Here is a 26,104-nt window from a genome sequence, read left to right as displayed (position 1 = left end):
CACAACTCTCACTTTATCTTCTGGGGGACAACAACAGGAAGTGAATTAGATAGGCACTCAAGTATCAAATGTCAAATGTCAAACTTACAGACCTGAGATCTCTTTAGAGATGTCCATTCCTCGCCATGTCTTCCCTAATGTCCTTCTCCAGTCCCTTCCAGATGATACCGTCCTGCATAGGGTCTTAAACTACACACTCCACAGGAGTCAGGAGCGGCTCCCGTGACACCCATGAAATGGGAAGTGGAGATTCAGAATTGTTAGTGACACCAATAGTAACTCCTTGCTCAAGATTGCACATTTTCTGAATGTTTGCAACCGAGTCTATAGCAGGTATTACAGAACTGATTCCTTAAAAGATTAACAGTTGGAACATGACTCAGTATTTCAGTTTCTCAATGAAAATACAACAAAACAAAATGTGAATATACGGAAATTTCTGAAAGAAAATCTCTTTACAGGCTTTCATTTTGCACAATGTCTTCATGAATTAGAGGACTAAACGCATTCAAATATTCTGGTCTAAATGGGCTTATCCCAATTTTCACATGATGACCCTGTTAGCAACATTCTCCAGCAACATCTAGAAATATGTTTTGTATTTTTACTTGTTAATTTGTTAATAGAGATATCAATAAAATAAAATATTTAGACAAATCTATGTTTTTTAAGATGCAATGTTCTAAGGTGCAGAAGAATTTGTATAAAAACCATACAGGATGTGTTGTGTAAAGCAATCAGTGTAAAATATTTCTTTATGATTTTCTATCAGGTATTAAACACTGGGATTCTTTTAAATGACGAAATGTGGAAAAGCAATCTGAAAACCATATCGCTTGTCACTGTGGGGAAGATGTTCTTTCTAAAGGGAAATTGGTTCTGCAAATAGCAGAAAAGCCAGGTTTCATCTGGACTTGCAGTGCTCTGGTCCAGTATAGTCTTCCATTCCGATAATGTGCAGATATTGACCGACGATACTAATACATATGTAGTATACATGAGGAATATGGTACTGGCAAAACAACTGACAGAACTTGTTAAAAAAACAGATGTTAGAAAAAATCCGTAATAAAGTTTCTGTGCAGAAAGATCTTATACATATACACCCACCCATTCATGTACACATATCCAAACTTATACATCGAAGTGAGACATCGTAGATCATGTCTCTATAGCTCTGAATGATTTTATGGAAGAGAAAAGAGTTGAGCTTCCTGTTTCTCAAACTTCATGCAAATCCCTCATGCAAAGCAAGAGGCAGAGACTGATTAAACACAGATGATCAGGGGCTCCCTGAGAAAACCCGCACTGTCTGTCCAGGGTTCACAGTCACAGTCCTGAGGCAAACATGAGTCTCTCAGCAGGAGTATTACTGGTCTTGATGTTTGTGAAGTGTGAGTGTTTCCTGTTGGCTTTGTTTAAGTCTGCTGTATATATCGTGTCTCTGATGTCTAGTAAGAGGTTGATTTGTGTTTCCTGGTTTTACAGATGCCTCTTGCAATGTGGTCTTGACCCAGTCCAGCTCGGAGATCGGAAAGCCAGGACAGAGCCTGCGGCTGTCCTGTGCAGTCAGTGGATATTCCCTGACGGATAGCAGCTATGCAACAAGCTGGATTCGTCAGCCCCCTGGAAAGGGACTGGAGTGGCTGGCACTCATTTACTATGATGCTGACACAAGCTATGCAGACTCCATCAAGGGCCGGTTCACAATCTCCAAGTCTGGCAGCTCAGTCTACCTGCAGATGAACAGCCTGCAGTCTGACGACACGGCTGTGTATTACTGTGCCCGAGGACCACAGTGAGGAAGTTCCCTTCACTGCCTGTACAATAACTGTCACTGTTTACGAATACGCAGTAGTTACAAGACGTCACATACTCTAAGAACCACATATAAATCTATATTTCTCCTGCAATATCAAGAACTAGATTATTACTACAATTTTGCCCTTATATACATTTCACCAATAACATGCAACAGTTTTACAAGAGCCAGTATTCTGAGCCGTATTTACTGGTACAAAGACAACAATCTATATTTCTCCTGCAATATCAATCGGCTCAGCACAGCAAATACGTGTTTATAGATGCCCCCAAAAATCAGAAATTCTCTGCAAGTTTTAATGTTCACATTAGGATCTGAAAAGGTTCCTTTACAAGCTGTTTTTAATTTAGGGCCTGACCTCAAAAATCCAAGATCAACTCTATCTTGAGACGTGATCATGAGTTAACGTTACAGTATATGCATTTAAACAAATACTCTACATCTCATCCATTAACCCATTATCCACTGGGAAGCTCAATGAGAGGATTTGGAGGTATACTGTAGTTTGATTGTAACACATTACATGATCATGCAAACTCCAGTTTCTGGTTATTAATTACTTCAAAAGCTAAGTTCTTCCATAAGCAATGTCTTTTCCAAAGTGTTTCGCTAATTATTTAAAGATCAATTTACTCATTGTTACAGATATTCAAAAATATCAAATAAATATTCCTCTTTATCAAATCACAACTTGTGCACACAACTCTCAATTTATCTTCTGGGGGACAACAACAGGAAGTGAATTAGATAGGCACTCAAGTATCAAATGTCAAATGTCAAACTTACAGACCTGAGATCTCGTTAGAGATATCCATTCCTCGCCGTGTCTTCCCGAATGTCCTTCTCCAGTCACTTCCAGATGATACCGTCCTGCATAGGGTCTTAAACTACACGCTCCACGGGAGTCAGGAGCAGCTCCCGTGACACCCATGAAATGGGAAGTGGAGATTCAGAATCATTAGTGACACCAATAGTAACTCCTCGCTTGAGATTGGACTTTTTCTGAATGTTTGCTACAGAGGCTATAACAGCTATTACAGAACTGATTCCTTAAAAGATTAACAGTTGGAACATGACTCACTATTTGAGTTTCTCAATGAAAATACAACAAAACGATATGGGAATACATATGGGAATATATATGGTTCACATTAGGATCTGAAAAGGTTCCTTTACAAGCTGTTTCAATTTAGGGCCTGACCTCAAAAATCCAAGATCAACTCTATCTTGTGACGTGATCATGAGTTAACGTTAAATACATTTTAACAAATACTCTACATCTCATCCATTAACCCATTATCCCCTGGGAAGCTCTATGAGAGAATTTGGAGGTATACTGTAGTTTGATTGTAACACATTACATGATCATGCAAACTCCAATTACTGGTTATTAATTACTTCAAATGCTAAATTCTTCCATAAGCAATTTATTTTCCAAAGTGTTATGCTAATGATTTAAAGATCAATTTACTCATTTTACAGATATTCAAAGATATCAAATAAATATTCCTCTTTATCAAATCACAACTTGTGCACACGCCTCTCAATTTATCTTATAGGGGACAACAGTAGGGAGTGAATTAGAAGGCACTCAAATATGTCAAATGTACCGACCTGTGATCTCTTTAAGAATTTTAAATTTCCAACATGCAAAAACAAACTTTATAAATAGAGCCCAGACAGACAGTTCAAATTAGCATCAGGGGTCACTGCATCTTTAAATCTCCTCTCCTAGAGGTTTATGCCAATCTACCTGTTCCTCTTGATATTTAACCCTCTGACATAACAGCCACACAAGGGAAGAGAGACAGTTCACGCTGAAGTTCTCTTTCTGTGTCATTGCTAACAGGTGACAATGCAGACATTAAGCCTTTTCCTCATGATAGTCCTGTGTTTGATAAGTGAGTATTTTATTACGTGTGAGAAATGCAGCTGCAGTAAAGTAGATAGAGTGTCACTCCAGCAACAATCAGTAACTTTCTGACTTTGTTTTCTGTTTCCAGGTGTCCATTCTGACATGTTAATGACCCAGTCAGATCCTCAGATTAAGAAGCCAGGAGAGTCTTTCATACTGTCTTGTCAGGTCTTTCCTCCAGATGAGGATGGTAATATCATTCATCCTTGTATCTGGGTCCAACAGACTCCTGAGAAAGGTCTGGAATGATTGGCCTACATTGATTATGGTGGTGATAGAACTGTCACGGACGTCCAAAGGGACTAACTGTGGAGAGCAGGAGAGCGGAAAAAGACCCATATGCGTAGCGGCGGTACGGGAAAAAGGCCCGGGGTCGTAGTGCAAAGAGTTCAGGACTGCCGTATAGAAACCAATGCCCTCAGGTAGCGGACGTGGGGCGACCTGGTGCTAGGCGGGTCTCAGGACATCCGAACGTCAATCCTGAGCCCTGGCAGAGTGCAAGACCCGGAAATATATAGCCAAAGGGAAAGAGAGGGACCGGAAGGACAGCAGACCAGAAACTAGGGACAGGACAGAGAAGGAGCGCCCTCTGGCTACAGAGGGCGTGACAGGAACAAGCTATGCCCAGTCTGTTGAAAGAAGATTCACCATCCTCAGAGATTATCCCAACAATACAGTTTGTCTACAGATGAGCAGCCTGAAGATAGAAGACTCTGCTGTGTAATACTGTGCAGCAGACACACTGATCAAGTTCAGCAAACAGATGATGCAAAAACGACAGAAGTAATACATTTAGGGAAATCCATAAACTGTTTAAGCCATGGGTTACTACGCATTACATCCGTTCTTCTTTGCATTGACATCACTTGAGCTGAAATGCAAAAAAAGTCACGACACCCGCTCTTCCAGCACTTGGTTCAGGCCCCTCGCTTAAAGTTAAGGCGGGCTGTCCTAGAGAGAAGTCGGCGGAGCACGGAGATTTTTCACGAGAAGAAACAGAATTCCACAGTAAAACGATTGCAAGTACTGTACATTACGACATTAAGATGTCTTCTTCCTTTTGAGATTTAAACCACTTTTGGGGGAAATATCATTACGCTGAAGAGTGCGAAATGGGTCGCAAATGTGAATATATGAAGGCGACTTTCATCCTTTGGAAAACCGTGTTCACATCTGTCCCGCTCTCCATTTTTTTACAACGAGTACTGGCAAACAGCCAGCCCCACGTGTGCGAATGGCTCGTTGGTCTAGGGAAACCAAACCGGTCTCATTCGTTAGTGCTGCGTCTGTGTCGTTGAAAGTAAATTCCCAGCTCATGTCTTTTTACCGAGATATAGCGCCTTGTTTTTCGGGTGATCACGTGACCGTGCACGGGGACTTTGACCTCCAGTAACCCCGTCTGCCGAGTTGGTGTATTTTGCACTTAATTCCAGTATCCTCTGTGCGTTTGTGTGAACAGGAAAATTACATTTGTCACCAATATCATACCCTAAATCAGAAGAGTTGCGGATGTAGCCTTAAAAGGCGAGCATTAGCAAGCGACTGCATGTTCTTAAAATGAGGCTTTAACTAGCACGTCTTCGTAGCTGTGTCCTTTTAAAAAAATCTAAAGAAGTCATCGGTTTCTCATTGTGTCCTTTTTAAATCAGTATGCAAATCAAGGGCCGTTTAAAAGATTTTTCGAGCCACGTATTTTTTAAAAGTTAGGATTAGTAACTTCCTGTATCACAAGACCACTGTTTTCGTACATTTCATTGTATTCGGCATACTGCACTACTTGGACATACTGTATTGCATACACCCTGGACACATCGCAGCTCTATTTATAATGAGTTTATTTTATTCCATTTCGTTTGCACTATTATCTATTATTATGTAACCTTATTTTGTAACTTGGATTTTGTGATTTTTAGCCCCGGTGAGCTCGCAGAAAAGACATTTCATTTCCAGCAACTACTGCTGCACGCTGTATTGTTGTGGAATTGATATATCAATTTTAAATAAACTCTGTCCGTAGTAGGAATACAATTGAACGGAAATTAACTTATTAAATGTTCCCGTTATGAACACACTTCTCACCTTGAACAACACTTGTTGTCATCTGCCTTCGCTTTCAAACTTCCTGCCTAATATCAGCTCGTGAGAATGTATTGTCATACGGAGGTGTTTTCTGGCGTTTCAATTTGCTCAGGTCATCAACAGAGCGGGATCTTCGAACACAGTGAAAGTTACCGCGATCTGCATTACAGCTATAATGTTAATATTATGAAGAATCATTGTGCAATTCGATCAACGGCATTTCATCACGATGTAATACGATTGTTTACAAGTTCTATTTGTATTGTCTCAGTTTAGACTGATGATACAAGAACAAGCTGATCACGCAGCGTATCCGGGCAGTCAAGCTGTGTCTCGTGATTTCACTCTCAACACCGCGTCCGAAACCTCAGCGCGTGGAAATGTTCTGGACTTCCTTACCTGCTCCTGATTGGCCCACAGGACAGCCCGCGCCTCACTGTGCGTGTATATAAACCCCAGCGGCAGGAGCGATAGTTATTCCTGCTCTTGAAGTGTTTTTGTATGAAAAAAATGGGGAGACGAGTGGTTGTGATGGATTTCCTTTTGCCTGTATTGTTAGCATGGCTCTGTGTTGCAGTGGCCCAAGCCCAGCTCAAGGGTCAAGATGCTGTTTTTGTTGAAGAAGAAGGTTATGATGGTTTTGAGCCAAATGTGGGTAGTCCTGTGTTCCGGGAGACCCCAGCAGATGGATATGATGGTTATTCTGCTGGAGAGGTGAAAGGGGTACTAAATGGGGAAGAGCAGGACTTGATGGAAATGGACTCTGATGCTGAGGGGGAAGACCTGGATAAGGACTCTGGTGCTGATGTGCAGAGAGATGTGGCAGCAGTGACAACTGGTCCCTCTGGAGCAGATCCTCCCTCATCTGACCCTGGTAGGGAGTTTCTGTATGTCTGTGGACTGAATACAAGTGCATGGTAGTAAAGTAGCTCTGCTGTATTTCCTCTAAAAGGAATTTTGGGTGCATAGGAATGGTCATGAGCATTCCTATCTGCATGCGTGCTTTGCATAGGGCTGCTTCTTCTTTCCTTTCAGTAGGTTATAGCAGAAATTCCTTCTGAAGTAACCTTCATCTAGAGTGAAGTGCATTCTTATAGCTCTTCATGGGGAACAAGTAAATCTACTTTCTGTACTGAAGAGAACCATTTTGGCTGTGGAGCCTTCACCTGAAGATGGCTCCACAGCTGGAACTGTTTTTCTTCTCTCTTCAGCATGGAATAAACCTTTACTTGTTCCTTTGCTGATGCAGCTACCAACTTGAAGGTCTTGTGCCCAGTAACATTTCCTCTCTTTCCTCCCAGAGTCTCAGGGTGACCCCGAGCAGCAGCAATCCCACAGCCGCCCCCTGCTGTCCTGTGGCAAGAGCAGCATGATGCTCAAGTTCTCTGTGACGAGGTTCAGCCGAGTCTACCTGCTGAAGGGTGAGGTTCTACCCTGCCTGTACCTGCACTAGCCCTATACACGGACAGGTTGTGCCATCCTCTGTTCAGGAGATCAAAACCTGTTCATGTGCCATCTGAGCTGTAAACCAAAGGATTGTGCTGCAGTGGTATCCCCCAATGTAGCAGGACAACCCCTCTAAACAATTGTCCCTGTACCTCAGTGGGTAAATGCACCCCCAGAATGCTCTGCTCGTCTTTGAACATTGCACCATTTCATGGGAATGGATAGGGAAATCTTGTTCCATACAGTGTATGGGGTAAAGACTTCTGTGACTTTCCTAATTCTATGAAGTCCACAGTGTCTCCAAATGAATGTGCTTTTTTGCTCAATGGATTGTATCTCCCTAAATGGGTATGTCTGTGCATGAGATGCTTGAAACCACCCTTACCAGGGGGGATGTTCTTACCTCGCAGAGCACAATACTAATGCTTGTTTGGGTTGTTGTTGTTGTTTTTTTTTTTTTTTTAATGAAGATGCAGAGTGTGAACTATTGTGCCAAGCCTCCAGTTTCTATTGTAACCAAAGAGAACCTGCATGCATTCCAGTTCAGTACCCTATTGGTCAATTAAATTGAGAGAAGAGCAGGCAAGTGTGGAGGACCAGAATTAGGGGCATTATGCAGTAGATGTCCCTAGAAAGGGGAAGACCTCTGTTTTCCAGATTTCTGGTGCTGTACAGAGCTGCTGTGAAAGGCCACTTACCTGTAAGCCTCTAACACTCCACCTTCTCCCAGGCAAAATGGCTCCTCTCTCGGTCACCAGACTCCCAGAGCACTGTGGGCACAAGGTGTGGACCACCAGGAGCTGGCTGGTGCTGGTGGCTTCCTACAAAGGGTGTTACATCAGGACCTGGGTAAGGGCAAGTTCTGGGTTTGGACTCCCTGGGAGCTTGTGTGAGAGCAATAGTGCCCTAGTTGCTCCAAATGGCTCTACATCAGTGCTTTTAACCTGCAACCCTGTTCCCCACCACAGAGGAAGAACCAGCGGCAACACTACTCCCTGACAGTGAGATACTATGACAAACCGCAGAGGAAATGGGTGACTGGCACTGTGTCCTGCCATGTTCCAGTTGTCCCTCCACCCCCACCTCCCAGAGGCCTGACCATCTCCTGCAGTGAGGTGTGCATGACTGTGACCCTGCCTGCTGGCCCCCTGGAGGAGATCAAGGTTCAGAGTGAGTGACTGGGGAAGGAGTTTTACTGCTGGTCCCTGGTAAGGCAGAAGGCTGTTGCCTAGCAAGACTGCTGCTGCTTGTTGGCCACTAATGGAACAGGGGGCTTGACATGTCATTTTGAACGGTTCCAGTACCCCCTAAATGTGCCTTGACATTGTGGGTTGCAGCATTACACTGTGCTGATTGCTGTTTGGAGCTTCCCTATGATGCAAGATGCACCTTAAAATAGTTGCCTCTATCCAGTATGCCATAATGCATACATGGTATCCATTACTGATTGGCAGGATTTCATATTGCAGGTACAAAAAGAAACTTGGATTCTTGTGTACCCTGTACAGGTTCTTCTGGCAGCCTGGTGTCTGTGCTGGACACTCCATCCTGTGGATACTCTGTGACTGCAGGGCGGCACCTGAACACCCTGACCATCCTGTACACTGGCTGCTATGTCCGGCTTGTGGTGAGGCTGGGCTTGGGCTTTGCATATCCTGAGTATTATTTATATATATATACTGGGCTGTACTATGAGCAATGAACATGCCTTCCATTTCCAATTCCACCATATGCCTGAAAGTAAGACCTTGTCTGAACAAATGGGTATTGGTCTAGAAGAAGTTGGTTCAGATGACCAGGGTTAATTTGGCCTATCAAGTCCCCAAGAGTCAGACTAAATTAGAGGGTAACTAGAAAGTGACTTTTGAGCTAAATGTGCCCTCATCTTAGATGACTAAACGGTAAGGCTAGTTTTAGTCATTCTAGTCAAGCAGCTTAACTTGTAGAGCTGTTAAAAAGCACAAGCCTTTGTGTAATCCCCAGAAAGGGCAGATCAAATGCAAGACGTATGAACCCTTTGCTGCAGATATCTTCCTAATCTATTTTGGGACACATGAATGGAACTTGACAAAATTCCATACCATTAGAAATTTGAGGCTCCTGGCAGTCCAGAGTTTGCTAATAAGTGTAGTAGAATGACTGCTTGAGTTGCTTAAACCTATTAAAAGTGGGCAGGTAACATCTGCATTCTTTACCTCACTGGGCTAGTTTTTCTGATGAATAACTAGCCCTTTTGACACTACCATAGTTTATGCGTTAATGACTTTGTGCTCTTAACGGTGTCAGGCCTGAGCTTCAGGTGTTGCAGCTCTTTAAGCTCATGTTCTTAAATGGGTAAAGGCCAGCACGCTCTGTAAAATGTTGGTGCCGTGATCCTATTTCTCGCATAGCTTCACACCCAGCCACACAAGTATGTTGACCTCTTTTCTAATGGTTATTTCATGCTGTGTGCACTCTACTTCTCTGGGCATTTTATCAACTTGGTTAATCACTTCAAGATGAACAAAAACTGCTTTTTTGATGGTCCCATTACCAAGCTGAAATGCAGCACGTGTGGCATGTTCGACCAATATTCATTTTAAGCGGAGCTTCTTGCACTGATCTCCGGTCAAGACAAAAGAGTAATACTTGAACTGGAAAACTGTTTATTCTTGCTTAGTCTTCTAGTTTAACTTGTGGACCAGCTACAGTGCATAAAATGAATGTTTTAATACAAGTCTCTACATGCTGTGACTCGACAAGCACTTCAGTATCTTACAGGAGCCTTTCCTGCTTGGCTTGTCCTATATAAAGTACTGCCAGACTCCAGATTGCTTTCTTCCTGCTGATAGCATGGAGTACCACGAGCATTGCTTCCTTCTGTGCCTTTTCATCTTGTAAAAAGACCAAGGTGCTCTAGTTCTTAATGCACAGCAATACAGCGTGAAATGTCTCCAGTGTACATGCCTATCTAGGTACCATTTAATTAAGAAACCATAAGAATTCATGACATGAGGTGTGAACGGTGAACTTGATGTGCCGATGCATTTCAGTAGGAGTTTTGGATGGACTGACCTGTCAGATGAGTGTGGATTCACTCCAAGATGCTCATTGTGGAATATTTTTGTGAGTATTTAGTCCTTAAAATAGGATGGGGAGGGGGGAATTAACACTGCAGCTCATTCACCTTCAGGGTGTGGGCTGTAAACATGACTTCCACTGTTCTACAAAATAGCCCTTCTGGTGGTAGTTCCTGGGTACTTTCAGATCTGGAAGTGGGGTTGGCTATCTGCAGACGTCGCCAGCACAACTGCATATGTGTCTTATCCCTTTTTTTTTCTTTCAGGACCAGCACTACACTGTGAAGGTGGTGTACCATCCCAATGATGGCCCAAGAGGGGAGATTGTGGTGTCCTGTCCCTATCGCCCCTACAAACCAAGGGAGGGTGAGTGTATAGGTTTGAGAGCTGGTAACTGGCTACACAACTGTGTTGATAAATCCAATCTGGTCTCTCCAGGATGTCAACTACCCAGAAGCCATCAGGTGGCCTGTGGTCCAGGGAGGATTTCTCCAGCCCACTGCATGGCCAAGGGATGCTGTGTGGACCCAGAAACATCCTCTTGCTACTATCCACTGGAGGGTAGGCCTCTCCTTACTGATCCAGTCCCAGGCACCTTCCTGACCAGAAAAACGAAGATCCTGACATGTTCCTCTCTCCCCAGAGTGCACTGCCGACAAGCACTTTGTCTTTGCTGTCCCTCGGACCATCTCTGTACCCCCTGTGGATCCTGCCAGCCTGGTGATTGCTGGCAACGCATCCTGCACCCCTGTCATCTGTACCCCAGAATTTGCCATCTTCAAATTCCCTGTCACTGGCTGTGGGACCCATGCTTTTGTGAGTACTCTGATCCCTTTAAAATCAGTTCTCCTAATCCTCTATATAGGAGTGTCTAATTCCCTTATTAGAAGTAGGAGGGACCCGCTCAAGAGGCAGTTGATGGCTACTGACCTTGCTCTCTGCTCAGGTGGTAGGACAGACCACCATCTACTTGGCTGAGGTGGAGACACGGGCGAGACGCAATATGCAGAGCTATGGAGTCATTACCAGGGACAGCCCCTTCAGGTGAGCAGGGTTTTGATCATCGAGATCTATTGTGCTGGCCAGCTTACCACATGGAGGAATATGGCTTGCCTACTGCTTCCCCTCCTCCTGCTCTCCAGGCTGCTGGTGGAGTGCCGCTATGCTGAGGGGAACCTGGCCAGCACAGGCTACCTGGTGAAGAGCCCCTACCTGCCTTCTGCTGTCCTGTCCCAGGGAGTGTTTGGGGTGCAGCTCCGGATTGCTACAGGTGAGCGGTTGATTATCAAACGGCTCCTCACGAGGGGAGTATTCAATGCGACGTGGCTTGAGGGGGGTAAGAGAAATGACTGGCTATACTAGACTCCACAATGCCATGGCTTTATGATCTGGCCACAGCATACAGCTCTACCCATCCCTTCTCCATCTTTCTCCAGATGAGAGCTACTCCAGGTTCTACCCTCAGTACCACCGGCCCCTCCGGCTCCTGCTGGGGAACCCAGTCTACCTGGAGGTGCGACTGCTGAATGCTCCAGACCCCAGCCTGGTGCTGCTGGTGCACTACTGCGTTGCCTACCCCCGCTCTGGCCAGGCTGTCTGGGTGCTGCTCTATGATGGGTAAGGGGCTCCTACGTGTGCAGCTCTATCCCTGGGCTGGTCAGTGGGTGGCAGGCAGTGTCCTGATCTTGGTGCCTCTCCCTGCAGCTGCCCCAATCCTCTGGACTACGGCCACACTTCCACCCTGCACATCCACTCCAAGCTGCCTCTGCCCAAGCACCACCGCCGCTTCCACATCCAGACCTTCCAGTTCCTGGACAGCACCTCCTACTCCTACATCAATGAGGAGGTGAGGCTTTTTGCAGTTGTAGACTCTATAGATCCATGTAAAACAACCATGACAACTTGGCATGTAATCCCTCTTCCAGATCTACTTCATGTGCTCCACAGAGCTGTGCCTACCGTCTGAGCGGCAGTGTGTGGAGGGCTGCTTTGATGGCCGCAGTGAGTCTCTATTTAAGCTCTTCTCCGTGTGTTCCTTCTGTCCCTGCACATCTGATGCTTTGCAATAGTATTTGTACTTCAGGAGCCCATTATCTGATCTTCTCTTGCAGAAATCCCTGTGCTGGAGAACCCAGATGCTGACAGGCGCTGTGTCAGGACCCCCTGCCCAGGAAAGGATGAGGGCCCTAGGGACTGAGGGGTAGGTTGGTGGGGTATGAGTGTCACTAAATTGCTATGGGACCCCTTTGCATGGAGGTATTTTTTTTTTTCAGGACTTCCAAGGCCTCATTCCTTTCTGTAATTTCTCTCCCATTGTACTCCAGAAAATCCTGTCTTTTTCCTGCACTTAATGGGGCTTCAACCATTTTTTTTTCAGGTTCTTGCCTGCTGCTTCAGGGCCCAGCAACCTGTGTCTGAAGAGATAATTCTGTTGGAGGAAGTCAGCCCTAATAAAGATGTTGGAAAGTGATCCAGTGTCCTGTGTGCCCTAACTAGAGAGGGGGATGGTTGGGCTCTTGGGCAAGTAAAATGGGGTCAATTATCCATGGTCATGTTGCTAACCTGTAAGGGTCTAATGGTGTCCTTTGCCACTGAATTGTAGTTCCTGCAGGACTGGGTCTCTGTTGGTCAACTGAGGTTACTGCCATGGTCTCTGCCAGTCTGCTTCCATCATGAAGTGTCAACCTGACTTGGATGTTGTTGTGGGGGGGGGGGTTATAATTCACTTGGGTAATAGGTTTTGCAGTTTAGTTTTATATACTGTATGTAGCATTACTTTCTCAAGCTTCACATCAGCTGAGGTTTTAGACCAGTTGTGTTAGAGAATGTTTGAAGCTCTACTCCATTGAGTGGGTTTTAGGCAGTGTAACCTTTTCAAATGGTGCTGCCTCTCTCCATCCAGATCTCATTCCTGCACCTGGAGCAGTTTTTATACCTAGGGCATTTAAAACATGCTGCTGTATACATGGGTGCAGTTGTACTATTATTAAGCATGAAAAGCTTTCCTGTTCAGAAATTGTTGCCATTTGGAATTGGTCTAGTTAAAGATTCACTCTCGGTTGAGTGAAAGATACTCAAAGCCCTAATATTTAAGAATATATTTATGGGCTTTGCTACCCCAAAATAGTGACAGTAGCAGTTTTGTGGCATTGGTATTTTTGTTTTTGAAACCCTCCAGTGGGAGGGTTGTGGGACTTTCTGGAAATTTGACCAGCACTACCTGTACTCCTCATGATGGCAGTTTCAAATAAGTGCAGGACACTATGTTCTAATGAACTTCAGATGGAACCTTTAAAAGTGGCTTCTCAAGTCACTTCACAGTAGTAAAAACCAAGCAAAGGGGGCAACAGAACTTGGGGAGGGGTTTGCAATAGAGTAGGACAATAAAATAGCATACACAGAACAAGTTCCATAAAAACCCCTTCTAAAGAATGGTTGGATCACTTCCACAAGCCCTGGTCCTGATACTGGCTGCTGCATTCTGCACATACCCAGTTTTGTTCACTGTGAATGTAGGCACCCTGGTATGCCAAGAGTTGTAGTCCTCAACTTCAAAGAGGATGAAAATGGTGACCAACTTTTTAGCTACTGTTGGGGGTAGTAGGAGATAGTCCTCTATTTGAGGAGGAAGAAGGATAATTTTATAACATTTGCACATCTAGTTGCCTGGATCTAATATGAATGACAGGTGCCTTGTCCTCCACAGTTAATGGGAGGAGCCCAGAAGCAAGACTTCAGTCCTGTTGCGGTTAAAAGAACATTTTTGTACTTAGCAATTGCTTTCATATAGAGAAGTGTCTAAGTATGTATTGTCAGATCTCTGGTGCTAATCTACACATTTCTAGATTATTTTATCATGCAATGCTAAAATATCCGTAGACACCAGTGAAACAATCTATTGTTTTGAGTGTCTTGTCCTTATATTCCTACTATACTGTGTGTGTATATATATTTGGTAACCATGTTGCACCACTTTCTGGTCTCAATTCTTCCTCAGCCGTTTGTATTTTCCCCCTTATTAGCCTCCTCACCTACTGTATGCAATACCGATGAATCTGATCTCCACTGAAAATGCCAAAGTCATCGGTTTCTCATTGGGTCCTTCATGTTTTGAGCCACATTTTAAAGTTAGGATTAGTAACTTCCCATATTACAAGACCGTTGTTTACATACATTTAATTGTATTTGGCATACTGCACTACTTGGACATAATGTATTGTATACAGCCTGGACACATCGCAGCTCTATTTCTATTGAGCTCTGAGTTTATTTTATTCCATTTCTATTGCACTATTATCTATTATGTAACCTTATTTTGTAACTTGAATTTTGTGATTTTTAGCCCTGGTGAGCTCGCAGAAAAGACATTTCATTGCCAGCAACTACTGCTGCACGCTGTATTGTTGTGGATTTGATAAGTAAACTTTCAGCATTTACACACTACTTACAGAATTGTTAATCTCAGGGTTGGATTTTTGGCCCAAGTCAGGTTTAAGAAAAGTGGTTTCATGATCCTAGCTGAAGTTTTTTTTTCTGAAACTCCGGGGGTCCTGCATGTTGCGTCATTGAAACTCATTCAAATGCAAGTGCTTCTATCCGTAGTCTTGATTGTTTCCCACTCATTCCTTTTGGTTTGGGGAATACAGTACGTGAAATGCAGTAAACGTGTAACCTGAGTGTTACTCTAACCCAGGTCATGACTATTAGTCATTACAGATCCCAGGACACTGACCGCGGTAAAGTTAGCTTGGAGTTCGAAAAGATTTTTTTCAAAAAAACTACAAAGGAAAAACTAACGACCCACGCAAACAAAAGAAAATCAAAGAGACTAAACAAAAGCAACAAACTTGACTATAACACCCCGGACACAGATGAAGATTCCCTCCTTCCAAAGTTGTGGCAAAAGACCGCGTCCCACTCTGTTGCCCGGGCTGCACGACAGCTGCTGCTCACAGGAGCTGTCCCAGCACGCATCAGCACGGGGGCTTTCACCTGCTCCGTTTCCGACCTGGGTTGGTACACCCCTCTTTAGACAACCCGGTGAGCCCAAGCTCCCCCGGGATCACCATATTGGTGCCGAAGAGGCTGCGGACCCCCGATCAACACAGCCCACTGCTGTGCAGAACTCCCGAGCGCAAGCGGTCCCTCGGTCTCAGCCTCCCGGCAGCTTGGATTACAGGCGTGCGCCACCACGCCCGGCGAGAAGCAGCCTCGCTCTTTTTCTCATCTTCGTGTGCTGTGAGCCAAGTCCAGGGGACAGCTCGGGTTTGAAACGCTAGGATCTCAGGCTGGCAGGTGGCTGTCCCGAAAAATGCGGAAAAAACTGCTGAAAAATGCTTCGTCCTGTCCTGTTGTCGAGCTCGTCCAAAAAGCACCAGCTGGCGGTATTGCTCTCGTAGACTTTCTAGAACGCACGCATTACATCCGTTCTTCTTTGCTTTGACATCACTTGAGCTGAAATGCAAAAAAAGTCACGACACCCGCTCTTCCAGCACTTGGTTCAGGCCCCTCGCTTAAAGTTACGGCGGGCTGTCCTAGAGAGAAGTCGGCGGAGCACGGAGATTTTTCACGAGAAGAAACAGAATTCCACAGTGAAACGATTGCAAGTACTGTGCATTACGACATTAATATGTCTTCTTCCTTTTGAGATTTAAACCACTTTTGGACACAGCACTTTCCTTTCAACACATTGATATCTGACAGAGGGAGGCATGTAATAAAGTTAATCAAAAGTTCAAAGAGTCAAAGGAACCATGACCCATACAAATATGAATAAAAGCAATTAAAAGAAGGCCTTTGATAAACCAGCCAAACAGCCAAACACTTAAACAAAGCAATTAGCTCTCTGTACATGGAACACAATGTGAAATTCAATGACTAAGAATGTTCCGTTTGACATTTTTTATTCTTAAATAATCAAAAACTTAGAAAAAAGAAATATTAATGTACATATGTCTGCATGTCTGAAATATTATTTTTCAAAGCAGTAGTATAACTTAAGATATTTGATATATCAAGGCAGATCCACTAATTCAATCATGTAATATATTAAATACTTATGCGGTTTCTTTAACCAGCTGCTTGTGGTTCCCGGAGTTCTTGCAGGACTAGCTTACTAAACACAAACGAGAATAATTATTTTTTCAACCCCTAAATAGTAGCACCAAGTCAAAACTATCCCACCCCTTTGACACACATGGAAATTGCTGGTGTGTCAAGACATATTTAACTTGATCAACTCAGAATGAATTCTAGCTTTTTCCCTTTAACTGAGGAACAGCAAGCTAAGTTGCAATGAAGATCTTACTCCTTCTTACAACTGCAGTGGCCTGTTTAACATGTGAGCCTTTTCTTTTAATGCGATAATAACAACTGATCAAGCAAATGATAACAACTGGTCTCAATGTACGAAAGAGCTTAGCGTCTGACACGACACAAATTTATTTTCTCCTTGTAGGTGTTCGATCACAAATCCGATTGACCGAGTCTGACCCAGCAGTTAAGAAACCGGGAGAATCGCATACGCTGTCTTGTAAAACCTCAGGATTTACCTTTGGCAACTATTACATGCACTGGATTCGTCAGGCTCCTGGGAAGGGCTTGGAGTGGGTTGCACGCATCAGTTATTGGGCAGGTAGCACTATAAACTATGCCCAGTCTGTCCAGGGAAGATTCACCATCTCCAGAGACAATCCCAAAAGCACACTGAACCTACAGATGAACAGCCTGAAGACTGAAGACACTGCTGTGTATTACTGCGCTAGAGACTCACAGTGAGAGAAGTGAAGCCTGAGCCCTGACAAAAACCCTTGAGTGCACAAACTGAAAGGGGACGTTAGAAAGAGGAATAATAAAACTCAACAGAAAGCACCGTGCATTCCTGCTTTAACCACTGAGCTACAATAAAAATAATCCCATCAGGGAAGGGATTTACAGGAAACCTGAGAAAATAAGACCCTCAGATATAAAACACCTGTTAGGGAATCAGTGGTTCATAGTGTCTTATTAACACGGGATGTGTGTGTTTTTAATGGAGGTGTTACTATACACATTTCTCCACTGGCAGGGTCTCCACACTAAGAAGTAGAACGAATCTGAATTCAGTCAAGGGAGTTATTGAGCTTGAAAGAGATTTTTGCTTAATTTTAGTTTCACTGTTCTTCCTGCTGTATCCTCCTGAGGGCAGAAGAGACAATACATGTACCGGAAATTTCTACATGAAACACTGGGAATCTGTGTAGTTTTTAACAATGGTATTATATATCATATATAAAATGCAGTAACGCATAACATAACGGAGCCAGACGCGGCAGGACCCAGGGCTCTCACGAAACGGAATTCCATGAGAAGCGTCGGGGCGAGGCCTGTGTCTGGCATTTAAGGTGGGGCGAGAACTAAAAGAGGTGCAGGTAATGGGGCAGAACAAGGAAGGGCTGGAGTGCCCTTAAGAGGGGGAGTAGCGATCGTGACAAAATGTCTGCTCTAGCTGGACTCCTTATAACAACCGTGTACTTAACAGGTGAGATACAGCCTTTGCTTTAGTGTTATCATTGCAGTCTGTTGTCTTGGAGAAAAGTTTAAATCCTGACTCGGACTGCTTGAAGTCACCATTTTTGGAAAAATCAGAGACAGTTCATTTGCAGTGATTAGTAGCCAATGCTTAGCCACAAAATGAGATGGGGTCTTGATTTTAAGGTATTGCATTACAAGTTGGTGATTGGCTCAGATTCTATCAGGTTTAGTACTGGTACCAGCCCTAGATGACTCATTAGTGGATCTTCCTTGAGGTGATGAATAGTGACCTTTGACCTGTGCTTTTTGGAATAAGGAAAAGCCTGGTTAGAGCCCCTCTACTCTATATTAATAGATCTTTCAGCTTTTATATAGCTTTAAAATGTTTCTAATCAGAGAGGCCTCTTTAGACACATTTCTCTGCATTTAGAGTGACACCTATGCTGACTTGGTCAGGGCACACAAAGATTATTAGAAAACTTTAATTATATTTTGTTCTAAGTGAACAACAGGCTTTGTCTCTACAGTTGTACTGTAACTGATTGACTGTCTGTCCAAAGAATACTCTTATAAGCAGGGGATCTTGTATGATTGCCTATTGACTGCCAAGCATAGAAATGACATTTTGAGGTCATAATGTAACACACTAAAATGAGGATTATACTGTTGCTACTCACAATAAACAATTTGAGCTCTAAGTGCATTAATTTCCTATTGGATTCAGTATTGTTTTATCTCCAGATGAGCTTGAAAGAAAATCATTAAAATCTGAGGTCAATAAAAATTGAGGTGTTCAGTCCCCGATTGTGTTGATCAGTCTGAACCTGCAATTATAGAGCCTAGAGAATCCCTCATAATGACATGTACAGTCTCAGGATTCACATTCAGTTCCAAGGAACTGGACTGGTTGGGTCATATTTGTAGTGTCAATAATCCTTTGAAATACTACAACCTGTCCAATGAAGATTCACCACCTCTAGACAGGATAACAGCACTGCACTGCTCTTCATATCTCTCACTGCTATCTTGAAGGTATGTTTATTGTATATAATCGTTCCTACCCTTTGAAGTTCTAAAGCTAAACTTTATGATTAACGGAGTAGTATAGGAAAACTACATTTCTTAGAAAATAACATTTTACAAATATTAAAGCAAAATCATTATTGGTGTCACAAAAAAGCACTTATCTAATATATATATAATTAAAGTATTGTAAAGTATTGAAAATAAGTTTAAGAAACCATGCATACACAGACTAAAACCTTAATATTTATAATAATAGTCATAACGTGTCCATCATGAGAACAGCAGGGCCTTTCATTGCCTGATTTGTAGAAATACTGTAGGAGAGTAAAGTTGTTTATTCATTGGTGTCAGTGGAGAAGTGACTGGACTGACCTGTACGAATAAAATATCCAGGACAAAGTAACTGTCATTCTCTAAGTTGCTGAGGTTTATCATTTAGGTATGAAAGAAGCAGAATGATTCAATGATCTTTAAGAAAACAGGTTTCCTTCCCCTCTGTGTGATTTAAGCTGTGTATCATTCTGCCCATCCCATGAGGAGGAGCACATGCAAACTCAGAGGGCTTCCTACCTCATTTATCTCACTGTGCTGAGGAGAAACAGCTGAGAGTGTCGACTGTCTGGACTGAAGTGTCTCTAAAGGACCACAGTCTCAACCAGCAACAATGGCTTTTCTGACTGCAATACTCCTAGCAAGCATGTATTTAACAGGTCAGACTTTTCACAAATGGTAGAAAGGATAGCAGTGTTTGCTGATTTTAGTAAAAATCAAGCTAATTTTTCTTGCCACAGCTGTTTAGCTACCTGACATTCGTTTACAAGGGTTTTGAAAATTATTTTTTTCCCCACAGGTGTTCAAACCCAAGTCTTGACTGAGTCTGAACCTGCTGTTGTCCAGCCTGGAGGATCTCACAGACTGACCTATACAGGCTCAGGATTCACATTCAGCAGCTACTACATGGGCTGGGTCAGACAGGCTCCTGGGAAGGGGCTGGAGTGGTTGGCTTACATTGACCACAGTGGGGGCAGCACATACTATGCCTAGTCTGTCCAGGGAAGATTCACCACCTCCAGAGACAATTCCAAAAATCAGCTGTACTTACAGATGAGCAGCCTGAAGACTGAAGACACTGCTGTGTATTACTGTGCTCGAGACTCACAGTGAGAGAAGTGAAGCCTGAGCCCTGACAAAAACTCTCAAGTGTAACAGGTTTCATTCACAAACAGGAAGCCTGACAGTACATGGAGACTTTCACTGTTTAACAATTGAACCAAACAGCTGAACTGAGAGTTTCCATAGGGTGAACATGTAAGTGATGTGACCACAAGTCAGCCAGCACATCAAGTTCTGAAACCTACATGAAATAAATACTTATATACATTTATGACCAATAAACAGTCATCTAGTTTTCTTAATGCACAGTCATGATGTTATGAATGTCAACACGAATACTATCCAGGGTCACAATGTAGAATCTGACCTGGGTTACTTCCTGACTCTGCCCTGAGTGCATATGAAGTAACAGACACCTGTTGTAGATGACATTTCAGTTTTCTGATCTACCAAGAATGCAAGCCCAGTCTCTCTGGGAGTTCCTGGCAGGGAATCAGTGGAGGATAGTGGTTTATTAACTGTGGCTGTGTGTGTTTTGAATGAAAGCTTGTGGTTTCCACATTTATATTTAAAAGGGAGTAACATATAACTTAAATGTTACTCTAACACAGGTCCTGAATCCTAGCTAAAACACCTCTCAGGACACTGTACATTTGAGTAGAGTTGGCCATCTTCTAGTCCCTCTTTAATTCAGTGGGTAAAGCAGTTTCTCGCTCATCCCCTTGTATCCTGCTGGGGCTGCTGGTGCAGAAAGGCACAGGGTGTCACATTAATGAGGCTGCACTTCAACACTGGGTGCAGTGGCCTTGTCTAAAGCTTACTCTGTGACCTGTGTAGCGGCAATGCTTGTTAATAAGACAGAATTAAGCGTTGGTATGCTCCTAAAAGAGGCCCCATCTCACCCTCCATCTCTGTGGTGCAGCCACAGAGAAAGTATTCATGCAAGCTGATTTAAGATGTTTTCTTTTGATAAGACACAGGCTTCCAGACGGGGATGCAATTAGCTAAGCCTGGCTATCATGATCAATGGTCATCCATTGGCGTCTATCAGTCTAGGGAGTGCCGAATGGACATCTGGACTGCATTCCTAAGTGTCAAGAGTAAGTGACTCATATCTCACCTTGACCAACCAATCAGGGACTGGCAGGGCGTGGTAATACCACGTGGGTCTCCAATGCCCGCCAAACTCTCAACCAATCAGCACACATCTGGGTCTTGATCAAAAAGGGAGCGCAAGCTCAGTTCTGAGCTCTCCTTGGCCATTTTCGCGCATCCTCAGAGACAATCACGTGACAACTGCTGTTGTCTGCACTGGGACTTGGACTTTGTTCTAAGCGCGAGGCCGAGGATCCCGTACGTACTCAGAATTCTACCAACGTGAATGCTCCGCTTGATCAACGGCAGCCTACAGTTGGACCCTCGTCGACAACCTGAATAGCTTATTCAGAAGCAGCGCTGGACCGGGAACGAACCAGCTTCTTCCCAGGCAAAAGAGTGACTTGTGAGGACTCGCGGTCACACTCTGTGCATAGAGACTTTCTACTAGCCAGCCGGACTGCTGGTAGATCCCCTCGGAGCAACGACTGCCCTGCGCGCCGCAGTCAGATTCCTCCGCCCGTCCTACTCCGAGCTGCACCTTGACTGGTTGGCCGGTAGCCAGAGGACGCCGACACAACGCCCATTGGACGACCGCTGGAACAGAGGCTGCAACAGAGCCTGTCAGCTGGTTTGGTGTTCGTGCCGGGAGATTCCAAATCCATACACAGTGGATAAGTAAACCCCATGTTCTACATTGCGTCTCGAGAATTCAATTGGACCTCAACACAACTTGTTATCAATTTAATTCATGAGTAATGTATTTACTTCCGAGTTTAGAGTAACAGTGGGTAATAACACTGATTAGCGATTTGGTAACCGAACGATAAATATTGACATATATTCTCTGTTGTGTATCTCTTTGTGTTTGCATCTCTTCGAGATTATTTACCTTGTATATTGATAACCCTCACAGTAAGGTCTGCCGCTCGTATCCAGGCAGACTAGTATATGTTTGGTGCACAGTTTATATTAATAAATGTATCCCGTGTATTGAACCCGTGTGTGTGCGTTGTTAGTTGTTCTGACGATTGATTTTCTAAAAGCCCCAACGAACAACCTTGTGATTACTGCTACAATTAATAATTGTCTCAGTAAACCCATCAAACCACTACACCTGTAAAAACACATGGTCACAAAACAGGACCTCAAAGTTGTAATGGTTTTTTTGTTATGAAATAATCCACCAGGAGGAGCTATGGGGAGATCTCAGCTCATTACAGTGCACACACACTCACAGGGATGCTGTTGAGACATGTGTTAACCTAGTCAGCAGGAAAGTGGTACTCCCAGAGCAAACCAATGGGGAGAAGATGTCAGCCTGCATTAAGACTGGTAGCCCAGTCCAGTTGTAATCCTAGATCTACCATAAAGTTGTAAAAAAAAACAGGATAATGCATGCATCACAGTTAATAAAGTTTGAGAGTACTTGAGGACTTTAAGGAGCAAATCAAGCATAATAATTTACAGTCTCTCACACAGATTCTATATATTGAGTGTATAATTTATTTTTATCAAACCAAAAACAAGTATTACAAACAAAAGAGATTACAAACAGGCAGCCTTGTTAATACATGTAATAGAGCTGCTTCATGTCACTGAAAGTTTGTTTGCCTCTTTCTGAATTGCAGAATATGGCGCCACACGTATCTGGAAAATTATTATTTTTTGTTATGCAAATTAGATTTTTTACACCATACTGCGTACATTTAACTTTCATTGTGGTTTGAAATGTACTCATCAATGCCAATTCTTTCTAATCCTGAAAAAAAAAATACTGTTGTAGTTCCCTTTTAATTCTGTAATTAGACACCCAATGTGAATCTATTAATGAGACTTGAGAGATCTCCTGTCTCTGTAATTCAAGTTTAATAAATTGTTAACATAACAATTACTGTACTTGCATGGGATATTAGTATACCCAGCAGCCATATCACTCTGCAACTCACAACTGGCAACCCACTGGAGCTCAGCAGGTGTGAGTCTGGTCAGTACCTGGATGAGAGAACGCCTGGGAAAAACCAAGGTTGCTGCTAGAAGAGGTGTTAGTACCAGCAGGGGGCTCTTACTGACACTATACTGTAAATAGGCGCCGTCCTTCGGATGAGATGTAAAACAGAGGTCCTGACTCTCTGTGGACATTAAAAATCCCAGGGTGATTCTTGAAAAGAGTAGGGGTGTAACCCAATTTCCCCTTGGCCCTTACCCATCATGGCCATCTAATACTCCCCCTCTATGAATTGGCTTCATTACTCTGCTCTCCTCCCCACTGACAGCTGATGTGTGGTGAGTGTTCTGGCGCACTATGGCTGGATGCTGCACATTGGTGGTGGTGGAGGGGAGTCTCCATTACTTGTAAAGTGCTTTGAGTGGAGTGTCCACTCCATTCAAAGCTTACACTTGCTTAAGTGTAAGCAATTATTATTTGGTGAACTCTTACAATTAAAGACATACAGTACAATACAAATATACAACATAAAACCAATACCAATATGCATCCTCCCAACACATTCACACACCATGACAAAGATATAACAAAACATGAAGAGATGAAAATGTGTATCAGTCTAAGATGTATACTTTATTGCGGAAAAAAAACACAAAAAAATCTTGATTTCCCACAGTCCTGTAGTGTGGCCATTATTACCATGAACTTATGAACCACTAGGGTGTAGCAGTTACACAATACAGCACAACTGCTTCTATAGAACAGCACTACAGAATTTCCACGTGCAGCGTCTTCATTAACTCACATAATAAAGAGGGCACTGATTGTCAAGCACATGGATATTTCACAGGAGGTGAAATATATTGTAGCTAGAGTAAGTGCAGGTTGTATAACTACACATATCTTGCATAGTTAAATAATACATACACACACATACTATATATTTATAGTATTTCACAGCATTGGAGAGTCCAGAACAGCAGTAAAGTGTTGTTCTCAAAATGATCTAAAAAAATTAATATACATATTGTAATCAATCATTCCTATAATCTAGACAAAAAATGAAAAACAAACATACCCTTACAAATAGATTGAAGAAGTCAATAATACAGTAAATCAACTTTTATGTCAATTTCCCAGACAAAATAAAATCATGTAGCCCCTGAATCCCTATTTTGTGAGATCCTCACCCTTCATCAATGTATCTAATGGGAAGCCACAGTCAGCAATGAGATACATTTTGAGTTGAATATTTTCAATCTGAATGCACTGAGTATGAACAAAATTGGTCTATTTTATAACAGATGAAGAGGACAAGAATTTAGGAGCATAATAAGTAGTAGTAAGCATCAGCTGAAGGAGTATAACAGTTTCATGATTATTTGCATTTCATGCAAATCACCATCTGTTTCCTGTATATAACTGACTGCATCCTCACTCTCTAACAGTGAAGCTGCAGTTCCTCGTGAGAGAGACTGTGTCCAGTTTTACAGCATGCATCACCTCAGTGTCCTGGGTTTTCTTCTGCTGGGACTTTCAGGTAAAATCCCTCCTGTTCTGTGTATCTTGGTTTATGAGCCTCATTCAGAATGGTGAGCCCTGAGCTGATGTCTGTATGTTTCCACAGCTGTTACAGCCCAGTCGAGCATCACACTGACCCAACCTGCCTCTACAGAGGTGAAGAAGCCAGGAGAGTCTCTGAAACTGTCCTGCCAGGTGTCAGGGTTTTCCATAAGCAGCTACTGGAAAGGCTGGATCCGACAGGCTCCTGGGAAGGAGCCTGAGTGGTTGGCCAGGTATGCTAATGAAGGCAACAGCAAGTATTATGCCTCTTCAGTCCAAGGACGTTTCACTGCCTCCATGGACACCTCCAGCACCTTCTTCTTACAAATGAACGACCTGAGAGCTGAAGACACAGCTGTGTATTACTGTTCGAGAGACACAGTGACACGACTTAACAAAGAGGCCTTACAAAAACCTGCTCTCAGCATTAAGCCTCTATTGGCACCACAGTAATCAAAATCAAATCAAATCAAAGTTTATTTATCAAATGCACAGCAATACGGCGAGCAGCAGTAGTTGCTGGCAATGAAATGTCTTTTCTGTGAGCTCACAAAAATCACAAGAATCACAAGAATCACAAAAATCACAAAAACGCAAAAATCACAAATCACAAATAAACATCTGTAAACATCTTATAAACATCTGAACAACAATATTTTTGAAAGCCAAGCAGCGAATATGAGATTGAATAGCATTAAATGAGTTTTTAAACTGGACTTTGGGAGGAGGTCAATCCCTAATCTCACCCACTTCCTCCAACTTCCATATAAATATGATGATGTTGAACAGAAGTTTGAGAGGAGGTCAAATTATGATCTTGGAACTTCCTCTTTCCTGTGTGTAAGACCTCACAGACAGAACACTGCGCTGCTCACATCTTTTCTAAAACCCATCCCTCTACCTCAACATCGCCATTGCAGCAGTTATCCCTTGTTCATACAGTACCTCAGTGACATAGTGGAGTATCTTTTTCCTCTGGACTCCGCTGTCAACCTCGGCTTTTCTTTTCTTTTTTAGTTTGGCCTGAACCTCGCTGTAAAGTGGTGTTTCTCTTTCGTCTTCTCTCCAGGCTGACCTCAGGCCAGCGTCTCTGCTTCCTCAAACAGGAGCAATGGGTTTTACTGGTGTTCACCGCGGCTCTTCCAATCCTGCACTGTTATCCTTTTATACTCATCAGCTTGTTTCATCATTAGAATATTTTGATCAAACAACTGAAATCATGGGTCTTGCAGATTTAATGCACATTTCATTTCTTTATCCCTCTTTCCACTCCATCTTTTTCCTTCCAGATGGTTCCTAGATGATTCTCATTAAAGGTTGGGGGCAGGGCACACAGCCCCGTCCTTCCTGATGGGTTATTGTTCTCCTCTGTCAGGCGAGTTATGCCTGCAAAACCTACCAATTTAATCAAACCTCTCCACCAACTTACACTAGGTTTGATCACGCTATGGGCATGATGGTGCTGTTTATGCAGGACTGGAAGAGCAATGAGATTCCCTGAGGTTCTTCAGCTCACAGAGCAGTGA

General features: G+C 43.2%; 1 protein-coding gene, 1 non-coding gene and 1 pseudogene across 2 annotated transcripts; 2 read left to right on the top strand and 1 right to left on the bottom strand.

Moving 5' to 3' along the window:
* The first annotated feature begins 1,348 nt into the window (after window positions 1-1,348).
* Window positions 1,349-1,802, top strand: LOC148833717 (Ig heavy chain V region 914 pseudogene; annotated as a pseudogene).
* Window positions 1,803-6,317: 4,515 nt separating this feature from the next.
* On the top strand, window positions 6,318-12,518 carry LOC148833716 (zona pellucida sperm-binding protein 4-like). Its single transcript, XM_088917146.1, has 14 exons — window positions 6,318-6,690; window positions 7,118-7,237; window positions 7,993-8,111; window positions 8,231-8,432; window positions 8,771-8,889; window positions 10,588-10,687; window positions 10,760-10,882; window positions 10,965-11,137; window positions 11,268-11,365; window positions 11,464-11,591; window positions 11,758-11,938; window positions 12,026-12,167; window positions 12,247-12,322; window positions 12,433-12,518. Exons 1-14 carry the CDS (start codon window positions 6,318-6,320, stop codon window positions 12,516-12,518), a joined length of 2,040 nt encoding a protein of 679 aa, XP_088773272.1.
* A 2,704-nt stretch (window positions 12,519-15,222) lies between these two features.
* On the bottom strand, window positions 15,223-15,521 carry LOC148833715 (signal recognition particle RNA). The gene has a single exon (XR_016091124.1).
* Between the last annotated feature and the right edge of the window lie 10,583 nt (window positions 15,522-26,104).

This window comes from Atractosteus spatula, chromosome 5, assembly GCF_055471065.1.
Source record: "Atractosteus spatula isolate fAtrSpa1 chromosome 5, fAtrSpa1.hap1, whole genome shotgun sequence".
NCBI lineage: Eukaryota > Metazoa > Chordata > Actinopteri > Semionotiformes > Lepisosteidae > Atractosteus > Atractosteus spatula.
Note: the sequence above shows the minus strand (reverse complement) of the source record. Positions and strands in the feature narration are given on the sequence as shown.

What these genes read in the sequence shown, in the direction of transcription:
- LOC148833716 (XM_088917146.1), top strand. Translation starts at nt 6,318, where the DNA reads ATGAAAAAAATGGGGAGACGAGTGGTTGTGATGGATTTCCTTTTGCCT. An exon ending in GGAGGAGATCAAGGTTCAGA is followed by an intron (nt 8,433 to 8,770) that starts GTGAGTGACTGG and finishes TACCCTGTACAG; the next exon opens with GTTCTTCTGGCAGCCTGGTG. An exon ending in GCAGCTCCGGATTGCTACAG is followed by an intron (nt 11,592 to 11,757) that starts GTGAGCGGTTGA and finishes ATCTTTCTCCAG; the next exon opens with ATGAGAGCTACTCCAGGTTC.